Below are 22646 nucleotides of genomic sequence, written 5' to 3' on the forward strand. Positions count from 1 at the left end.
AGCTCTTTTGCGGCCAAGCACCACCCGTGGATGGACCTATGGGTCAACGTGGCACCTATGCCATACAGGTGAACCACTTTTAGTTGACACCACTGAAGGCCACAATATAGAAATGGACGCGGTTGGCGCCTTTCTTTATTTTTTGAAAGAGGCAAGAACACCAAGTGCACCACACGAAGGCAAGACCAGCGGCAGAACATCGGCCGGCTGTGACACCACCGGTGATTCATAAACACTTTATTGGTGCACCGGATGGTGCTGACTGTGTGAAGGGGTGGTGCTTTTGATGCTTGGAAGGGGTGCTCTGCACATTATTAAAGGCCGTAGGCCACAGAGCACTCGTGGGTTGGTGTATCGATGCTGGCATGCGTGCTCTCTCTATGCATAACATCTGCATGTGTTCCTCCAGAAACAGGTCCTGGATCGTAGTGTAAATAGCAGCGTAGTCTTGTAAATAATGCTCCCTACCGGCTGTATGTTTAGTTTGCGAATTCTTTCCGGATTCGGTTATCCTGTGGGTGTGTTTCTGAGAGGAGAAGGGTGCAACGTCGCAGGGGGACATATTTACTCATTTGTGAATATCTGTAAAACTGTCGCACTCAGGGTAGAGTTAATAGTAGAGGGAACTACATCTGAGTGCCACACTAAAATAGGTAAAAATTTATCGGGTCGGGACGCCCCGAGGGTAGAGAAGGGTGCAATGTTGCGAATATGGAATTTGGCCTCCATATCCGCTTGTAAATATTCCCCTATTTCCCCAATACTCCCCAACTATCCCCAATCCCCCATTCCCTAGTCCCATTGTCTGTAAACAACATTCTGTAGAACCGACCTTCCCCTTTTTCCCCCATTAAATGTCGTGCCCAGGTCCACCGCATCACACGTAGACAACTTTCGGACATCTTGCTAGTTATTCTTAGTCTATGTCAGTTAAGGACTCGTTTCCATTAATTCTGACTCTTCGTTGCACCAGAATGTGATTATATGGCACCAGTAGTGAGTTTAGGACCTTCCCATGCCTCCTCCCGTCTTCTTCCCCAAACAACAACAACAACAACTACAACTACAACTACAACAACAATTACAACAACAACGACGCTGCGCGGGGGAGTGTGCGTCCTCACTCCTCACACCGGCTCGGTTAGCCGCCATTGACAATGCGCTCCGGACCATGCGCTCCACGGGGTTACCACGAAGGGGCTCCTTGTCAGTCCCTCGTCAAGGGCGGAGCCGGTAACCCCCCCGCACGCACCCAATGAGAAGCGACGTGCCGATTCCATCTGGGGCGGAGCTAACGAGCCGAGGGCGTGTCACTCCCCGCCGGATATACGCGGCCACGTACCGGACGTGACGTGAGATGCGCCCCCAGCTTGGAGAGAGAAGTTGCCACGTCCGAGCGCTGAATACCTCCCCGCATCTCTGGACCGGACCGGGTCGATTTTGCCCCTGAGCCAAGGTGCACCTTGAGCCATCGAAGACCCGTTTTCCTTGCCATCAATCCCCGTGTGAGTCAGCCTTGTCCCGTTTATCTGTCGTCTGTTGGGGTTAATATAAGTGTGTTTAAGTGCCTATCTTACTATGCTGTACCTCTCATCCCTGTAATCTGACCTTCCGCCCTAATATAATCTCCTCCGGAGGTCTTGAGAACCGTATCCCTGGTGTCGTGTCATTTGAACCCAGCCGTGTGTCCTTTTCCTTCATTGATTTAGCATAGCGCGATTTGGTCAACGTCGGGTGGAATCGGGTGAGTTGGGGAAGAATCGGGGCAACTGTTAGGTCGCGGCAATACCACCGCTCGGTAAATAACATCTAAGCCGCGTCCGTAACAGTACGTTCACGGCATTAAAAAAATCTGCCCCTTTGGGAATCTATGGGGGTGGGGGAGTTGCCCCCCAAAATAGATATTTGCTTTCTTCTCTGAAACTACACACACAATTTCAATGAAACTTGACCACAACCTTCACCACCCGTGCTGTACCAAAGTTTGTTCACGGCATTAAAATAATCTGTCCCTTTGGGGGTATATGGGGGAATGCCCCCCAAAATAGGTATTTGCTTTCTTCTCAGAAACTACACACTCAATTTCGATGAAACTTCACCACAGCCTTCATAACTGGTGATATACCAATGTTTGTTCAAGGCATTACAAAACTTGGGGTCTGAGGAGGTACTGGGGGGGGGAAGGGAGGTACTGGGGGGGAGGGGAGGTGGGAGAGGCGGGCCCAAAATAGGTATTTTTTTGTTTGTTTGTTTAAAGTCTTATGATTATGTTACTATCATTCTACATGCTGTCCCGTCTTCTAGCAAACATTGAAATTGGTTTAAATACCTCTAGTCAGTGCAGTATACTGTTTATCTATCAGTTGAGCGCCAGGGGTATTGCCCCTATGTTTATGCCTCCGTTGACGAAGTCGCCGGAGGCATTATGTTTCCAGGTTCTCCGTCCGGCTGTCCATCCATCCGTCCGTGATAGGTTTTCGTTACCACGATAACTTGAGAACGGCTGAAGGGATCTTAGTCAAACTTAGTGCAGGTATGTATGATGAGGTAAAGATGAAACCATTATATTTTGGGGTCACGAGGTCAAAGGCCAAAGGCCAGAGGTCATGTTAGATAAACATTCTGTTCCCATGAAAACTTGCGAACCAGTGATGAGATTCTGACCAAATTTGGTACACTTATGTAGAATGATGTAAAGATGAACTGATTAGATTTTGGGGTCAAGAGGTCAAAGGTCAAAGTCTAATATCTCTCACTTGAGAATGGCTGAAGTGATGCAATTCAAACTTGGTGCAGGTATGTATAATGATGTAAAGATTAACTGATTAAATTTTGGGGTCAAGAGGTCAAAGGTGAGAGGTCATGTCAGGTAAAAATGTGATGACTTGTGAACAGCTGAAAGGATTAAAATTAAAACTTGGTACAAGTATTATAATAATAATAATAATAATAATAATAATAATAATTCATTTATTTTGTATAGCGCTTTTCCAGAAGCCCAAAGGCGCTTTGACAGAGAGGCAAACATAATGCATAACAATACATGAAAACATAATGCATGCATGATGCATAATGCAAACATAATGCATAACAATACATGAAAACAACAATTGCAAAAAGACAAGAATCAATAGGGAAATATTTAAAGCAAAAGGAGGGAGAAGGAGAAGAGATAGTCAGGGGTTAAATGCTGTGGATTGAATGTTGAATGCAGTGTTGAACAGGTGGGTCTTTAGTGATGTTTTGAATGTGGTGAGTGAGGAGGAGTCTCTGATGGTGTGAGGTAGTGAGTTCCAGAGGGTGGGAGCAGCGATGGAGAAGGCCCTGTCCCCCCAGGATCTGAATTTGGTCCGGATGGAGGGGGTCAGGAGGTTGGTACCAGCAGAGCGGAGGTTGCGGGTGGGAGTGTGTCTGGAGAGGAGGTCAGCCAGGTAGGATGGGGCCAGGTTATGGAGGGCTTTGTATGTCAAGAGGAGGATTTTGTACTGGATTCTCTGGGGGATGGGGAGCCAGTGAAGCTTGTAAAGGACGGGGGTGATGTGGTCACGGGTCCGGGAATGGGTGAGTAGACGGGCAGCGGAGTTCTGAATGTATTGGAGTTTATTGGTGATTTTTGAGGGTGAACCATAGAGGAGGCTATTGCAGTAGTCCAGACGGGAGGTGATGAAGGCATGGATGAGGGTTTCTGCAGCCGTGGAGGAGAGGGATGAGCGGAGACGGGCAATGTTTTTCAGGTGAAAGAAGGCTGACTTTGTGATCTGTTTAGTGTATTTGTCGAAGGAAAGGGTTTGGTCAAAGATGACGCCAAGATTCCGGATGTGAGGGGAGGTGGATACTGGGATACCGTCGATGTTGAGGGCAAAGTTATGGGTGGATTTTGTGAGCGTTTTTGGGCCAATGATGATTATTTCAGATTTATCACAGTTAAGCTTGAGGAAGTTGATTTGAAGCCAGGATTTTATTTCAGTGATGCAGTTTGTCAGGATAGAGTGGGTGTCGGTGGAGACGGACTTGGTGGAGATGAAAAGCTGGATGTCATCGGCGAAGCAGTGGAATTGGAGACCATGACGGCGGATTAAGTGCAGGCGGAGGCATAATGATGTAATAATGCAGGCGGAGGCATAATCGGTCGACGTTGTGACGAAGAGTGTCTTTCTAGTTCTTTTATAATTTCACGGTTACAGTCAAACTGTTTCTAATTTCAGGATTTCCAAATCGGCCGAGCACTAATAAATAATATCTATATCTATATTTATACATATATACATATATATAGACTTGGCATTTAATATGGAATATTTTTTTTGTAGGGGTGAACTTACTTTTCAAGATGTCTCAGAACCAAAAGTTCATTGGAATTATGTTGAAATTATTCTAGATTTTTTAATGTGACCTTAAAAAGAAACAAAAAACACATTTGACATTTCGAAACAAATAAATTGATCCTTGAAAGTGATGTAAACCGATATCGAACTCAATTCATGGACAGTACTGTGTTAAACTTCTGTACGTTTTCCAGAAGTATCTCTTTATTTTGCACATTAGCCCAATTTTTTTTTAACAAAAACAAGTTAAATTATGACTGGGATTAGGGACAGTAAAATTACAGTCAGTACTTCGTGTAACCCCCACGAGCATTCAGGAGAGCACGTACACGTTGAGGCATGCTGCTCACGAGATTTGCCAAGGTTTGGACAGGAATCGCTTGCCATGCAGTGACAATAGCCTGCTGCAATTCACGCACAGACGTCGGCTGCTGGTCCAAGTGGTCGATTTGACGCGTTAATTCTGCCCACAAGTTCTCTATCGGATTCATATCCGGGGACATGGCAGACCACTCCATATGCTCACACCACAATCAGCAAGAAAGTGTTGGATCATGCGAGCACGATGAGGCCGTGCATTGTCATCTTGGAAGACAAAGTTTCCTCGAAAGGCTGCACGAGCAAATGGAAGCAATGTTTCTTCCAGAATGGCCTTGTACTTGAACTGGTTCAGGTTTCCATTCAGAACAACCAGGTCAGTTTTGCCCCCTGCATGAAAAGCAGCCCAAACGGTCACCCCACCACCTCCAGTTTGGACTCTTGGCACTATACAATCTTTGTTGTAGGCTTCATGCACTTGTCTGCGCACTCGGACGCGGCCATCTTGACGATTGACCAGAAATCTAGACTCGTCACTGAAGATCACGTGATTCCAGTGTCCTGGCTGCCATTGACGGTGCTCTCTGGCCCACTGCAATCGGCGCTGGCGGTGTTGTCCAGTCAGGCGTGGCTTTCTCAGGGGACGCCTGGCACGATAGCCTGCTTGAACCAGTCGTTGGTTGACTAGCCTTCTGGATACAGGCACATTTGTCAGTTGCTGCCACTCAGCCCTAAGCCGATTAGCTGACTTGGTACGGCCATTGCGGACTAACCGGTGCAGCTGGCGATCATCCCTCCTTGTGGTTCTGCGGGGACGTCCTGGCCTCGGTATTGGAGTAGGGACACCCCTCTGAGCATTTCGTTTCAGGATCTTTGACACCTCACCTGGAGTGATGCCATACTGCCGAACAATAGCACGTTGTTTCATGCCGTAATTTCGTAAAGCCACCACTCCATGACAAACAGCATTGTCGAGTTGACGGACCATCTCCAGAGGAAGCGGCAATAACTTTTGGAGACGTGCAGCAGTTGTTTTCCACTAATACAGAACGCAACAACCCTTGTATACCCGACTGTGAAGCCAATCATCAAATGCACCTGTCCGTACATTTTGCCATGCCACCTGTGATATAATCCTGTTGTTGACTTCTTGCTGCGACAGACAATCAGTGACATGGTTCTTTTAACAAATAAATCACCAAAGTGTAAAAGAAACCTACCAGATTGATATACTGAGTTAAGAAAGTAAACCCAAGTCAAGAAAAAAAAAAATATTCCATATTAAATACCAAGTCTGTATATATATATATATATGTATATATATTTTTTGTTTTTAATAAACAGGAAGTAAATTCCTGCATGGGGTTAGCGTGAAAAAATTCTGACAACCCAGGACTCAAACCCATGGACCTCATCACTTATGCGGTGACAGCCCACTGAGCTATTGAGTCTCCAGGATATCCTGAGAGATTTCTTATAATAAGAGATTGATTATATTGAGCTTTCAATATGAAACAATAGAATGTCAATCCTCTCTTCTCCAAGCCATGAAAACAATAAGTGGCCCTTTGTGAGAAGAGAAATGATCAAATGTTACATAAGCAAACAAGAAAACAACAACAACAACAACAAAAAGGTGGTAGTAACTGAAAATGCACCAGAAAGAGCAATGCAACACTGTCATTTTTATCTGAGGTACAAAACAGCACAATGAAACATCTGATCCTATTAAAGATGGACTCGTATGTATGCAAACGTCATGTATGTTTACAAAGGTCTTTGAATAGGTTTATTCTAGAAAGAGAACATCAACTTAAGAGGTCAGCATTTACAGGCAGCAAGCAATGCAAGATAATCATTTTGCCTTACGAGCCATTTTGATAATGGTAATAGCTTGAAAGAAATTGCATTTCCTGCTGAAGGCACTATTATTTTGATGGAATGGCAACAATTCCAGCCAGACTCAGGAAATGGTGCATCATTTTTGACATGGAGCATAATGCACTGACTGGAGGCAGCAGCAAAGCACTGCAGGTAGTCATGACCTATTATGAAGAGCATCAGTCTTCAAAATGATGTTAAAAATAATAATAATAATAAAGCAGCAGCAATACCTCGGGGAACTTGTCTCTCACTTCCTTGATCTTCTCGCCTTTCTGGCCAATTATTGTACGGTGATATTTGTGCTCAAAAATCAAATCCTTGGTGCGTTCATTTTCCTTTAAAAAAAGGATGAAAAGAAAAACAGGATATGGGTGGGATCTAAATGTATAGCAATTAAGGTCACCAACAATGTCGGCCAATGACCATAAGAAATATCAGAAAGCTTCTCACCATTCGATTAGACATCTCCAGCAACTCTTGCATGGCCTGTTGGACACCCTGTGGATCACCTTCAATGCGAATCAGGTTGTTCTTCTCGTTATCAGGAGGAATGCGAACAAACACTTTGTACTGTTCCTTGATACGGTTTACTGTTAACAGCACAATGACAAATGTACTTCACTCAACTGGTTAATTCACAACCAGGCCTTTGCACAAGACAAAACCTTTATTTATATATATATATATATATATATTTTTTCTTTTCACAGATATTAAGATTCATGAAAGATCAGAGTAACAGAGCAAAGGGAAAAACTCATGACAACATACAGATACATCAAAGTACAAAAACATAACCTCCATCCACCTTTGGTGGCGGAGGTGGTAACAAGAACTGCACTCGGTAGGGCGGATACCTCTGCCAGGCTGAACAGTAAGTATACGTTTGTAGCTCACTGATAGGCCGGATCTGCATCCAATCAAAATCCAAAATCTGATCCAAAATCTAATCAGCTTGTTATTGTCACATACCTAGCCCTTCCAACAAGTTTCATCCAAATCTGTCCACAACCTTTTGAAACATCATGCTATATATCGTTTTTGGCCGTATCTCTCAATAGTGAAGAATCACTTCATAAAATTAGAGTATCCAGATCAAGATCTTCATCAAAATCGAATATATCTGCCCTTCTCACAAACCCAACCTGTCCATCAAGTTTCATCCAAATCCATTCATAACTTTGAGATATCCTGCTCACTGACAGACAAACAAACAAACAAACAGGGGTGAAAGCATAACCTCTGTCCACCTTCGGTGGAGGAGATAATCAGACAAAATCCACATTTGTACTCACTATTTGCACCGTTTTTTCCAATGAGATGTCGGTGAAATTTCTGCTCTATTTGGATTTCATTGTAATCCATACATCTGCACTGTAAACATACACATGAAGCAACATGATATGTAGAAACAGTGGAAACCAAATTAATCCTGCAAATAGGCTTGACCTGCAAATAGGCCTACAAATCTCAGAAGATCTAAACAATAAAAGATAAAAAGTAATTAAAGGTACTAGGATGGTGAGAAAGTAGAGCAGAAATAAAATAATTAAACTCTGAATAGAGCAGAAATTGCTGAATTGACTTTGAAAGCAACATGAGCTGAATTCGCAAATAAAATAAATATGAAACACTCATCATTATTTTATATATATAATGTCCGTTCAGGGCGGGACTTTGAAATGAAATTGCCGCCAGTTTGTTCACTCCGTATAAGTTGTCAGAAAGAGAGAGGGGGAGTGAGGGAGAGAACGAGAGAGAGCGAGAGAGTTAAAGGAGGGTGGAGAGCGAAGCATCACCACGTCACTATACTGGACACTCCGGGAGGGAGGGTTGGTACGAGGAGGGGAGTAGGTGTGAGGGAAAAAGAGTGGGAGGGGAGAGGGTGGGAGCAAGAGTGCTAGTGTTAGAGCGAGTGTGCATACCTCTCGGCCATCATGCTTGTCTCGTTGCTTTAACGAAAGGGAGGTGCAAAGCGCCCCTCCCATTATAAAAGGGATCGTTTCTCTGCATGCAGCCTTCACATGGGGACTGAAAATACGTTTCTTGGCTTCTACTGGTATATTGTATATATAAACATACAGTAGTGGCCAAAAATATTGGCCCCCTTGCACTTTTTTCAAATAACTCACAATTTATCGAAAAATAAGTTGAAATTGACAAAGGTATTTGGTCTCAATAATTCTTTATTTCACTGTTAATATTACAGAACCTTTGTTTTTAATTCAGAACTTAATATATCCTTTTAAATCAGAAAATAAAAAGAAATGTCATTGACAAAATTATTGACACCCTCGACTTAATATTTGAAAGCACAGCCTTTGGACAAAATAACTGCAGTCAAGCGCTTCCTATAGCCATGAATGAGCTTCCTACACCTCTCTACTGGCAGTTTGGCCCACTATTCTTGTGAAAACTGCTCCAGTTTCCCAGATTTGAAGGGTGCCTTCTCCCAACCGCTGTTTTCAGATCTCCCCACAGGTGTTAAATGGGATTTAGATCTGGACTCATTGCTGGCCACTTCAGAACAGTCCAGCGTTTTGTCTTCACCCATTCATGGGTGCTTTTTGAAATGTATTTTGGGTCATTGTGCTGCTGCAAGACCCATGGCCTTCGACGGAGACCCAGCTATCTGACACTGGGTTGACCATTGCACTCCAAAATGCCTTGGTAATCTCCTGATTTCATGATGCCATGCACACATTCAAGGCACCCAGTGCCAGAGGCAGCACAGCAACCCCAAAACATCACTGAACCTCCTCCATATTTGACTGTAGGGAAGGTTTTCTTTTCTTGGAAGGCTTCATTTTGTTTTCAGTAAACAGAGATGATGTGCTTCACCAAAAAGCTCTAATTTGGTCTCATCTGCCGCCAGAAGGATTTTGGCTCGTTCAGGTGTGTTTTGGCAAAGTCCAGTCGGGATTTCTTATGTCTCTCTCTCAGCATTGGGGTCCTCCATAGAACCCCCTTTCAATAAGATGGCGACGGATGGTGCGAGTTGAAACTGTCGTACCTTGTGTCTGAAGGTCAGCTTGAATCTGTTTGGCAATTGATCAAGGTGCTTTCTCCATCATTCGAACAATCCTTCGCTGCAATCTTCGATCAAGTTTTCTCTTGCGGCCACGTCCAGGGAGGTTGGCTACAGTGCCCTTAAACCTCCTAACAACATTGCGTATGGTGGACAAAGGAACATCAAGGTCTCTGGAGATGGACTTGTACCCTTGAGATTGTCCATGCTTGGCTACAATCTTGTGCCTGACCTTCTCAGACAATTCTCTAGTTTTTTTTCCCTTTTCTCCATGCTCATTGCGGTACACACAGTGACACAAAACAGAAGAATGACTCCTTTTCTCCCTTCAAACTGGTTGAATGAGTGATTTTTATATTGCAGGCACCTGCAACTCACCACAAGTGAGTTCAATTCCAAACTAAAGGAAAATCACCTGCTTGAAATCTAATTATTTCTAACAACCTCTAAAAGGTGCCAATAATATTGTCTGGGCCATTTTAGGATTTCTGTGTGGATTGGAATAAGCTAAGATTTAGTAATTGTTTTAAGCTTTTTTTTGTTTTGTTTCACTGCAAGCCAAAGAAAGACATGTGGATACCAAAAGATTTTTTAATTTCAATAATTTTCTGGAAGAAATGGTGCACTATTTGCAAAAAGTGCAAGGGTCCCAATATTGTTGGCCATGGCTGTGCATACATACACACTTTCTAACCCTTTAAAAAAAAATCATTCTAACGTGCTGGCTCAATGGCCTAATGGATAAAGCATCAGACTCCCAAGCTGGGGATTGTGGGTTTGAATCCCTTCTGGGTTGAATAAGTTTTTCCCCTTACTTTTTCAAGTCTTTTATATCGTCTTGAATAAAGTCTTGTACAATCAACAAATGCATTTCGTTCGTATTTAAAAAGTATCTTGTGAAAAATTCCAGGGGCATCGAAAAAGCCCCTTTATATAAGGGTATGTGGCATGTGGCAAAGTATAGAAAAGGAGGGACATTCCATAGCTTGTAGAAAATGCCAAACAATACAAAATAAGTGGCATTCAAAAAATCTCATGTGCATGCTGGACTACCCTTGTGTTCTGAGGAGGAACCAAGTAATGCTCTAGAAAAGTTCATATGAAGGGGTGCCAATTTCATTCATACAGCTGCATGAAGAAGTAAATGTATCTTATTTGCCAGATGTAGGGCACCCCTTCGTATGAACTTTTCTAGAGCATTACTTGGTTACTCCTCAGAACACAAGGGTAGTCCAGCATGCACATGAGATTTTTTGAATGCCACTTATTTTGTATTGTTTGGCATTTTCTACAAGCTATGGAATGTCCCTCCTTTTCTATACTTTGCCACATGGCATATACCCTTACATAAAGGGGCCTTTTCTATGACCCTGGCATTTTACCCAATAATTAATTCTAATTCTCAACTTTATTTTGCCTTCCTAACTCCTGAGATGTCCCCATGGAGTACCGATTCGCCGTATTACTACAGAAGCCAAGTGGCTTAAGCACTCCAACGAAATGGTTGAAAAACAACACATTTACTTTATCACTTAACATGTGCAATTTTAATTTCAAAAACGACATCCGCTGTGATAAAAAGTCAATTACACCGCTTGCAACTGTATCATCACGGCTTAAAACATTGGTTGATAAGGAACCACTTGCTTTTATGGCATTATTTTGAGAGGCCCTATATACGCCATGTGGCCGGACATAACAGTGGTGAACAAAGCAACCTTTATCTTATACCCACCACCTTTGGAGGCCATTTTTCCCCGCAGAGCAGGGGTTGGCCTTTCTTGGGCACCGTGGTCCCCTTTTTGAAGCAATGTTTTATGGCCGGATGCCCTTCCTGCCGCCAACCCTGTTAGTCGCCTCTTGCGACACACAGGGAATTACCAGTGAGCTGGTACTCAATTTGCCGACCTCGGAAGGATGACAGGCTGAGTCAACCCCCCTGGTGTTTATTCAGCGATCGACCGGGATTCGAACCCAGGATCCTAGGATCCCAAGCCGGCACCCTAACCGCTAAGCCAACACCAGGCTATAACCTTTATCTTATGGAATCCATATTACTATATGGAATTCACGCTTGCTTTAAAAATGTCAGAACTTTGATTATATACTTTAATTCTTCCGTGAAAGGGCATTGTGGAAAATCGCATCATATAATGCATAAAATCACTCTAAGCTCCGAATTTGAAAACTATAGCACCTACAATAGTGATGTATACAACGATTTGTAGGTATGAAGATCAGACATTCGATGATGAGTGAGAAAATTGAAAACATCAATTTTGAACGCTCAATCGTGCAGAAATCATTGCAACCTGTTTCAAGGCAAGGCATTTTTGAGCAGGCTGAAAAAGCACAAGACCCCTGCAAGGGATAGCGGACTCATCTATGATAAAGCTTGTTTTTGTTTTAATAAAATAAGGTCGTTACTTATCTTCAAAACGGGTGTTTTAACACACCCAAACACCCAGTTTTCATTCATGCACTCCTGTGGAATTTGATATGTACGCGTGAAAAGTTTGGGGCCGCTAGGTTTTCAGGTTTTGGAGTTATGGAGGAGACGCGCACACACACTGACTGACTGACTGACCGATGGACACACATAGCCTTTCATTATTATGGATTACACAAACCTTCCTCTCACTCTTGGCATTGCCCAAGCCCTAAGCCAAGCCAAGCCAACCCAGTCCAGATTTCACATCAGGACAGTTTTACTCTGGTTCCACTGTAGGCAGCTATGATAAAATAAATAAGGGACAGTTACTGGCCAAATGGCTGATCATGCTGATACTATGCATATTTAAGTAACCCAAACAATGCAGGTGGGCTGTAAGGATGGCCTCGAGGTACACACACTTGCCTCGAAGCTGTCCAGCCTAAGTTTAAATCTCGGCCCAGCTAAAACCTGTCATCTCCGTTTCAAGGGCATGGTTTCTCATCAATGTGTGTGCCCGTTCTTCGGATGGATGTTGAACTTGGAGTCCCGTCTGCCGGACTTAGTTGGTGAACATTAAATATACCACGGTGTCCATGAAGGATAGGTAAACAATCGCCGACCCCTCGGCCAAAAAAACCCAAAAAAAAACCAACATTCCTGCCCTAACCTCACGATTCCCCTGCCCCAAGGGAATGAAGTGCAAAATGGTCAAGCACACAAGGGGAGGAGTGAGGGAGGGGTCGCTACACCCATTAACTGGGCATTAGTAAGGGAAACATATGAAAATCTGTTAACTAAATTGTTACCAAAAAATTTCTTCACCAATATGTTTGTAAAGGTGTGTAATAAGTAATAACATGTGTTAAAATGTTGAAGTTCAACTCCCGTGGGAAACCCAGAAAAAAAGCTGTTGAATTCGGGTACCGAAAAATTATTTTCGAGAATTTTTATTTTTTTTAATCGGCCCTTAAGTAACTTATGAAGGGTCAAATAAGGGTTTTTCATGATTCTGAGTTGATTGTTAACATTTATATTTCACCACAGACACTCCTTTGTGGAAAAATAATTTCTAAATATATCTCATTTTCTACTTTGGAGGACATGGAGTCTAGCAATATGGATGAAGACGTTACTCCACCTGTGCTCAATTGCTTCATCTGTGCACGCTCGGATACACCAGCTGAAAGGCTCATACAGGCAACTCCAAAGGGATACTCAACTTTATTGAAACAAGCAGAAACTGTCGAAAATGTTACTGTTGTGGAACGTATGAAGGAGGCTCAAAAGGAAGGAAAACTGAGGTACCACCAGAAGTGTAAAAATGATCTGTACAACAACTTTGTTGCAACCACCAAGAAGTCAGCTCAAGCATCAAAGGCAGAGAAAGAGTCATCAAAGTTGAAGAGAAGACGCACTACTTGTGAGTTCAGTTCATTAACTGGCTGCAGTTCTAGAAGATCACAGTCAGTTGACCTCCTGTATAAGGATGTATGCATTCTTTGCAACCAACCAGCCCAGCTCTACAAAAATAATCCAGCACAAGCTAGAAAGAAATACAGAGTGCCAGATAATTTGACTGCAGATACACTGAAGGCAAGCTTGCTGAAGACAGCACGGAGTCGCGGGGATGACTGGGGCACTGAAGTCACTGGACGCCTGGAAGGGATCAACGACTTGGTAGCAGAAGAAACACTGTACCATTTGCGATGCAAACTTATGTTTGCGAGAGGTGACAGTTTGTCCAAGACTGATGAGGAAGGAAAAAAGAAGAGAGGACAGAGGAGTATTGATGAGGAGCGAGAGGCAGTTTTTATTGAATTCTGCGAATGGTTAGACTCAGAATTAGAGCATGGGGTAATGAACATGGACCAAGTCCATGAAAAGCTGCAGGAGTTTGATCAGTCACCAGAGAAGAGCCTTTCTTATTCAAAGCATTGGCTAAAGATAAAACTTCTAGAGAAATACGAAGACACCTTGTATTTCACAACACAGGAAAGAAGGGCAGATGTACTCTGTCTCAAAGATGGCACCGACAATATTCTGCGAGGGCATCATGCTAATCTTGACCATGGAGATGAGAAGACTCAGATCATAAAGACGGCACTCAAGTTCATATCCAATGATATTGCCTTGATTGATTTAGGTCCAAAGTCATACCCCACCACACACAGTATGACTGACATCGATAGTCAGCTGACACTTGTTCCTGCAAGCCTTCAGATGTTCTTGAGACCGATTGTCAAGACAGACGAAAGAGTTGCTGTTTGGGGGCAGAATTTTATTAAGGCCTGTCGACCTCGGTCTGGAGTATTGCCACACCAAATGGGGCTTGCCATACAACTTGATCATAGATTTGGGTCAAAATGGATGCTCAACAAGTTCCACCGGCTGGGATACACTGAGTCTTACACGGAGACACAAAACTACAAATACTGCTTCCTTAATAGTAGGAGTGGAGATGATGTTCCAGATACTTCTGGCACTCTTGACACCATTGTGGAGGAAACCGATGAACAGATCAATGATGAGGTTGCGGTTGATGCTGCGCTTGAGGATCAATCAGTGATGACAGCCAAAGTGCCAGCCAGTGAAAGTGAATTGTCAAGTAATGATCAGGTGGTCTTTATGGAGGTTGGGGAAACAAACAATGCAGTCACTCAGTTTGTTGGAGACAATATAGATTTAAACATTGTCTCTATTCACGGAAACACTCCCTTTCACTCAATGGGTTGGATCGAAGTCACCTCTCCGGCACCACCTTTGCCAGATCCACAGACAACAGCAGCTTTCCCCCGGGTGAAGTTGAAGGCACTCGACAAAGCTAAGATCCTGAGAGGAACTGAAGTAAAGATTATTCCATTTACGAACAGGAAACAGATAGGAACGAACGTGATCATGTTTCTCCCCCTCGCTGAGCTTTCCTCCTCCCTGGCTCATGATCAGCCACTCCTCACTCCAGGTGACACACTCTGGGCAGCGGGGTGGGTGATCAAAGCCAACGATCCTGAGTTCCCACACTCCAACTGGAATGGCTGGATGAAGAGAATCCATGCTAATGATGCAAAGCAGAGCACACAGATCGAGTTCCTCCCAGTTATTGAAGGAGACCCTAATGACCTCAACACCATCTTCACCACTCTGAAAGAGTGCATACGGCGCGCTGGGGTCGCTATAGTGACCTTTGATCTTCCGATTTGGCTGAAGGCTGTGAATATAATAAAGCAGGCAAATCTACCCGTCATTCCAAGGTTGGGTGGTTTTCACCTGCTGAAGTCTTATCTTGGATCAATGGGTAACATCATGGAAGATTCTGGACTACTAGATGTGATCCAGTTGATCTATCCTGGAAGTACGACAGCCAACCACATCATGGATGGAGGATGTTTTGACAAGGCAATCCGTGTTCACTTCCTCATCGATGCAGCCATCTATCAACACATCATGAAACTTGCCTTCACTGAGGAGGAGCGTGGTGACATGAAGACCTTCATGGAGAAGGTGGCTGATGGGAAGATGGGAGCCAGACACTCAGACCCAGTAGTGCCAGTGTTTGAGCAAAGGTTTGAAGAAACCTTCAAACGACTCGCAAAAGGAGGAAGAACACCTGCACTCTGGGTGGAGTACCACCACATGGTAGATGTGATCAGGGTCTTTATCAGAACCGAGCGACTTGCAGACCACAATGGGCATCTGTCCTGCATTGTTACCAAGATGCTTCACATCTTTGCCGCTGCAGGCCATCATCAGTATGCCAAGGGCGCACGGCTGTACTGTCAACTCATGAAGGAACTAGAAACTTTGCCTGCTTACAAAGACACCTTAGAACGTCTCACTGCCCACGGGAACCACGTTGTCCGTTACTCAAGTCATGAGTGGTCCGGTCCCCAGTGACTATGGATGGACAATAGGTGTGCATGGGTATGAGCCAGTTCCAACACTGGACCCTCAGCTCCTGAGGAGCTATTGCAGTTCACGAGCTGCAATTGTCATGGAGATTGCAGCAACCGGCGATGCAGCTGCAAGAAGAATGGGGTCACGTGCATCTCGGCCTGTGGAGTCTGTAATGGCATTACATGCAGAAACTGCAGTCATGATGTTGTTGAGTCTGAAGAAGACATAGACAATGACTGTTGAAACTTCTGACATTGTGAATGAGAAATAACTCTTGAGTATTATATATGTATGTGAAATAAAAGCTACTTTGTGTGTAAATGTAAAAGTGAAAATATAAATGTTAACAATCAACTCAGAATCATGAAAAACCCTTATTTGACCCCTCATAAGTTACTTAAGGGCCGATTTAAAAAAATAAAAATTCTCGAAAATAATTTTTCGGTACCCGAATTCAACAGCTTTTTTTCTGGGTTTCCCACGGGAGTTGAACTTCAACATTTTAACACATGTTATTACACACCTTTACAAACATATTGGTGAAGAAATTTTTTGGTAACAATTTAGTTAACAGATTTGTGAAATATCTCATAAAATGCCCTTACTACATGTGGAGGAGGAGTAGTGAGGAGGAGGAGGAGGAGGAGGAGGAGGAGGAGGAGGAGGAGGAGGAGGAGGGGAGGAGGAGTAAGGAGGAGGAGGAGCGAGGAGGAGTGAGGAGGAGGAGCGAGGAGGAGTGAGGAGGAGGGGTGAGGAGGAGGAGTGAGGAGGAGGGGTGAGGAGGAGTAGTCATGAGGAAGAGTGAGGAGTAGTAGTGAGGGGTTGAGGGGTTGTGAGGAGTAGTGAGGTGTAGTAGTGAGGGGTTGTGAGGAGTAGTGAGGAGTAGTAGTGAGGGGTTGTGAGGAGTAGTGAGGAGTAGTAGTGAGGGGTTGTGAGGAGCAGTGAGTAGTAGTAGTGAGGGGTAGTGGACTAGTGGTAGTAGTAGTGAGGAGTAGTAGTAGTGGTAGTAGTAGTCGTGAGTAGTAGTAGTGAGTAGTAGTAGTGAGTAGTAGTAGCGAGTAGTGAGTAGTAGCGAGTAGTGAGTAGTAGCGATTAATGAGTAGTAGCGATTAGTGAGTAGTAGTAGTGAGTAGTAGTAGTGAGTAGTGAGTAGTAGTGAGTAGTAGTGAGTAGTAGTGAGTAGTAGTGAGTAGTGAGTAGTAGTGAGTAGTAGTGAGTAGTAGTGAGTAGTGAGTAGTAGTGAGTAGTGAGTAGTAGTGAGTAGTAGTGAGTAGTGAGTAGTAGTGAGTAGTAGTAGTAGTGAGTTGTAGTAGTAGTGAGTAGTAGTAGTGAGTAGTAGTAGTGAGTAGTAGTAGTAGTGAGTAGTAGTAGTAGTGAGTAGTAGTAGTGAGTAGTGAGTAGTAGTGAGTAGTAGTGAGTAGTAGTGAGTAGTAGTGGTAGTAGTAGTAGTAGTAGTGAGTCATACTAGTAGTAGTAGTAGTAGTGAGTAGTAGTAGTAGTAGTAGTAGTGAGTAGTAGTAGTAGTAGTGAGTAGTAGTGAGTAGTAGTAGTGAGTAGTAGTAGTAGTGAGTAGTAGTAGTAGTAGTAGTGAGTAGTAGTAGTAGTAGAGAGTAGTAGTATTAGTGAATAGTAGTATTAGTGAATAGTAGTAGTAGTAGTAGTAGTAGTAGTAGTAATAGTAGTAGTAGTAGTGAGGAGTAGTAGTAGTAGTAGTAAGTAGTAGTAGAGAGTAGTAGTATTAGTGAGTAGTAGTAGTATTAGTGAGTAGTAGTAGTGAGTAGTAGTAGTAGTAGTGAGTAGTAGTCGTGAGTAGTAGTAGTAGTAGTAGTAGTAGTAGTGGTGGTATTAGTAGTATTAGTAGTAGTATTAGTATTAGTAGTAGTATTAGTAGTAGCAGTAGTAGCAGTAGATGACTGTCCCCCTTCATGAGGGTAGGTTTTAAAGGCCAATCTTTTAACACAAGTGTGTTCACTACGTTCTATTTTTGAGGATAAAACTACCTCGAAAAACGTTTTCCATAAAAGAGTAATTATGTCTCTTCTATTGGAATCGTAGACGGTGGCTTGCAAACTGAACTTCAAGGGCGGTGTGCAGAAGCTTCTTTTTTTTAAATATAAATAACAATAAATACAAGGCACGGGGAGGTGAAATTCGCTGCACGTGATATGCAACACGTGCAAAGTAAAACGAGTGTTCATTTACATACGTATAATGTCTCGTAAATAAAGAAGATATAAGCACACCTGACAGACCGAGGCTTCAAACTTTTGCACGCTCACGAGGCTGCACCGTCAAATAAACCGTTCCAACCCGACATTTTTGACGGGCTTTTTACGAGTGTTTTATAAAATGAATGACAGCAACATTTTTCCAGAGTATAACTTACCAAGTCTTTGACTATCTCTTCCAACTGTGCCTGCGCTTGGTGAACCTCCTCGGTAGGGCCTTCAACCATGATGTTATCCTCACCATCAGTAAACTCAATGTGAACCTAGAAAAACACAGCAATCCTGGAGAGGCATAACAAAGCTACCTCATTCACATTCAAGTAGTCAATGAAAATGCCTCCTCTATATATTAATCTTCAGCCTGAAAGTGGTTAAACATATTTCCCTGAATACAGCGAGCATTATGACATTGCAGCAGAAAAAATGGACAAACAAGAGAACACACCTTGGGAAGAGACTGAGTTATTCTGCTGATGTTCTGTCCCTTTTTCCCAATGACAAAACGGTGCAGCCACGCAGGAGCATGGACGCTCATACAAGCTACACTATTTGCCTGTGGAAGAAGAAGCAAAGGAAACAATATAGTTATCATTCACCTCCTCAGCCAAAGCCCTTTACATTTAATGCCAGAGGAGAGCAGACAGGATGGTGTGCATGTTTAGTTGCATACCCTTGGACCTGTGTGCATGCGTGTGTTATCTCTGTTTGGAAGTTTTGTTCCGAGGGCTCTTTTCAGGATCGTCACTGACAATCGGACAGCTTCCAACTGCAGGTCGTTTGTATTAATATTCCCTGGGATGGTTTTTAAGATCTCCAAGGTTCTTCTTGACCATTACCATTGCTCCAATTGTCACTGGTACAATTTCGGTGCTCTTCATTCCAGGATCTTTTAACTTCATTTACAAGGTCTTGTTATTTGGTCATTTTCTTGATTTCTGTGTTGTTTAGGCCAAAATCGCTAAGGTACTGAAACCTCAATTAGCAATGCCTTTTTTATACCAAAGTACAATATCCACACGCAATGCTTTGTTTTCTATGTTCACGCTTGATGGAATTATCAGGTTGTATTTGAGTGTTACTTCCTCGTTTTCAATTATTGCGTTTGGTTCATGTTTCTATGAGTTTTTTGGGTCTGGGATATTGAATTTTTTGCAGATGGGCCAGTGGATTACTCTACATACTTCGTTGTGCCTTTGTGTGTACAGATGTTCTGACACGAATTTTCCTTACATCCCGACAGGAGGCGACTCATACATTATGTTACTACCTTACAGAACCTACACTTGTCCAATTGACACAGTCCCACCATTTTCTTAAAGCCATTGATGCAGTGTCCTTGGTCTTGGCCATTTACAATGATTTGCTCTCCATCTCATTTGAGCTGACCTCTTCATAGCCATTCCAAAGAGCCTTCTTTGTTTATTACCAATCGGTGCCCGGAAAAGGCCAACCCCTGCTCTGCAGGGAAAAATGGCCTCCAAAGGTGGTTGGGTCCAACTATTTTTTTTTATATCTTCCTGCTCTTTTGTCATTCTCCCAGTTGTTTATGTATATCTGTTGATATTTCGTTTCATATTGTTAGCTAATCTGCAATTGGATTCATCGTGCACCGTCCGTCCGTCTCCTATTTTGACTTCTCCGGCCAAACCGCTGGGCGGATCCAGCTGACATTTGACAGAAAGGTTCCACTCCAGACTGGCATCGGGGATTGTAAAGCTCGTTTCAGTCACGTGACTAATAAAATTCCTTCAAAAATCTTCTTCTCCAGAACCACCAGTCAGAATGCCACCAAATTTGGGCTGCAGCATTAAGACAGGGTCTTGATGTTAAATTGTGGAGGCCATGCCGATCACATGACTGGAAGTGTGTCAAAATGGTGGTCGAATAACTTTCTTCAAACACCATATCCAGACCCACCAGTCAGAATGTTACCAAATTTGGGTTACAACATTAGGCCAGGGAACAGATAAATTACAGATCCAGTGGTCTTATTTTTGGTTCACGAGTTATCAAACAGAGTGACCACTATATTCGTCATGGGTGTGTGTCTGTCTGTGTGTGTGTCTGTCTGTGTGTGTGTGTCTGTCTGTGTGTGTGTGTCTGTCTGTCTGTCTGTCTGTCCGCAGCATAACTACCCGATGATATCATCCGATCTTGATGAAACTTGGGGTGGGAGGTTGATATCATGATCTAGTTGTGTCCTGCGTAGAGTGGGCGTATGATGTCTTTTTAGGGGGTAATCGATTTCAAACTACATCTTCTCCGAGGCGTTTGGTGGAATCTGACAGGAGTTTTGGTATTTGGATAGGCCAATGTCATGTGTCCAGCCCCACGGAGCTCGATTTTTCATTTTCGCCCCAAGGTCAAGGTCACAGGGTCAACAAAATTAGAAAAGTCGATTTCTGATGGTTTTATTACATTGTTCGCTTCCTGATAGGGTGAAATGTCGTACATGATCTTATATTATCACATACATAATGAAATACAAGTTTTACAACAAATTTCAAAATCCTCGACCTTTGAAGGTCACAAAGGTCAAAGTTTCAAAGTTGTCGGAATAGAACTGAATTTTTGGTATTGTGTAGCTAACTAACCTCATAACTGATGATACATTATTTTCTATCTCATTTCAAGGGCAGTAACCTTCGTTTTGACATTTCATGGTCACAAAGGTCAAATTTTCAAAGTTGTCGGAATCGAACCAAATTTTCGGTATTGTGTAGCCAACTAACCTCATAAGTCTTATGATTATGTTAGTATGATTCTACATGCTGCCCTGTCTTCTAGTTATCTAACATTTTCTGGATTGTGAGCCATTTCCTTGTTTTTTTTTTTTGTTGTTTTTTTTTGTTTTTTTAAACAAGATCGAGGCTCGTGAAAGAGCGAACATTAATCACACAGAAAGACAAACAGACACATAAAACAAATAACATCGGGAGCGGTAGACAAGATGGGGAGAGAGGGGGCAGGACACAAACACAACATTTGAGAGCAGGGACCGAGAGACATGGAGACATGGAGAGATCTGTGGGAGGGAGAGGGCTTTGGGGGAGAGGCATGTGAAGGGGGGGGGGGGGGGGGCCTTGTTTTGATATCTAGTTTGTTGATTTCCGCTTGTGGCCAGTTTATTATTCCTCGGCTTTGAAAACTGGTATTGCTATAGTTGGTTGATGACATTGATTGGAAGTGTGTGTGTGTGTGTGTGTGTGTGTGTGTGTGTGTGTGTGTGTGTGTGTGTGTGTGTGTGTGTGTTTCTAGTGTTGAGGTGAAGGTCTTGCAAAAGGAACAGCCAGAACTGCCTTCTTTGGCCGACATTTCCCTATTTGTACATGAAAATCATTCCGTAAAAGGGGTTTGCAGTGTCAGCACTAAACTACACCTGACATTCCTCTGACTAAGAAAGCCAAATAATACTTTTGACATCTCCAATAATACAATGGATAACAAAAATAAAATTAATTTAAAATAATCTGAGGACTTCGGTCATATTTTCTTCCTTTGAGTATCGAGTCACACATGGATCATGACATGCATGGAAGGCTTATAGTCCAAATCAAACAAGTTATTGATACCACTGATAGATGGAATATCACAATGAAAGAACAATAAATAATGGTGTTTTGAGAATGGTTATCATGAAAGTTAGTTGAATGTCCATGACTAGATTTAAAGTGCTAACCGGGTTCACACAGATTGCGAATATCAGGCATAATCACCAAAATCTGTGACAAATTTGTATATTTAACCCGAGTTAGTCAAAAACGGTACAATTCTTTATATGGCTATCCTTGGACAATTGCACAATGGCCCGTTATATACAGTCACGTGAAAAAGTAAGTACACCCCATGTAAAGTCTTGACTTTTTCAACATAGTTCAACATACAGCTCTTTGATATTCATTTCAACAATATTGATAGATAAAGGTGATATAAGATAACAAATATCATGAAACATTTACATTTTGTAGTCCATTGTATAATATAAATAAACATAAATGCAAATTTTGCATGTGGAAAAAGTAAGTACACCCTTGGCTCTAATAGGTGGTTTTGCCCCCTTTGGCAGAAACAACCTCAAGTAGGCATTTCTCAAAACTGTCTACCAATCTCTGACATCGACTGGGAGAAATTTTTGCCCACTCCGCCATGCAGAATTCTTTCAGCTGTGCGATGTTTGAGGGGTTTCTTGCATGCACAGCTCGTTTCAAATCCCCCCCACAACATCTCGATGGGATTTAGATCCGGGCTATGACTTTGCCATTCCAGAACCCTCCATTTCTTTCTTTTCAGCCATTCCTTGGTGGATTTACTGGTATGTTTAGGGTCATTGTCATGTTGCAAGGTCCACCTTCGGTTGAGCTTTAACTTTCTGACAGATGGCCTCACATTGTCCTCAAGCACCCTCTGGTACAATGTAGAATTCATAGTGGATTCTATGATCGTGAGCTGCCCAGGCCCTGATGCAGCAAAGCTGCCCCAAACCATAATATTTCCACCAGCATGCTTTACAGTTGGTATCAGGTTCTTGTGGTCAAATG

General features: G+C 42.9%; 1 protein-coding gene across 10 annotated transcripts in view; it reads right to left on the bottom strand.

Annotated features, from left to right (window-relative positions):
• Positions 1–22646, bottom strand: part of LOC137430373 (vigilin) — a 168793-nt gene that overhangs the window by 42030 nt on the left and 104117 nt on the right. For all 10 annotated transcript variants that reach the window (XM_078780592.1, XM_078780597.1, XM_078780601.1 and 7 more), the window contains 5 exons: positions 18554–18661; positions 18267–18371; positions 7823–7901; positions 6978–7117; positions 6758–6862 (listed from right to left, as the gene is read on the bottom strand). In XM_078780592.1, the coding sequence (XP_078636718.1) occupies positions 6758–6862; positions 6978–7117; positions 7823–7901; positions 18267–18371; positions 18554–18661 (537 nt within the window). The remainder of the gene's footprint in view (positions 1–6757; positions 6863–6977; positions 7118–7822; positions 7902–18266; positions 18372–18553; positions 18662–22646) is intronic.

Source organism: Myxine glutinosa, chromosome 6 (assembly GCF_964187855.1).
Source record: "Myxine glutinosa chromosome 6, kmMyxGlut1.1, whole genome shotgun sequence".
Classification (NCBI taxonomy): Eukaryota; Metazoa; Chordata; class Myxini; order Myxiniformes; family Myxinidae; genus Myxine; species Myxine glutinosa.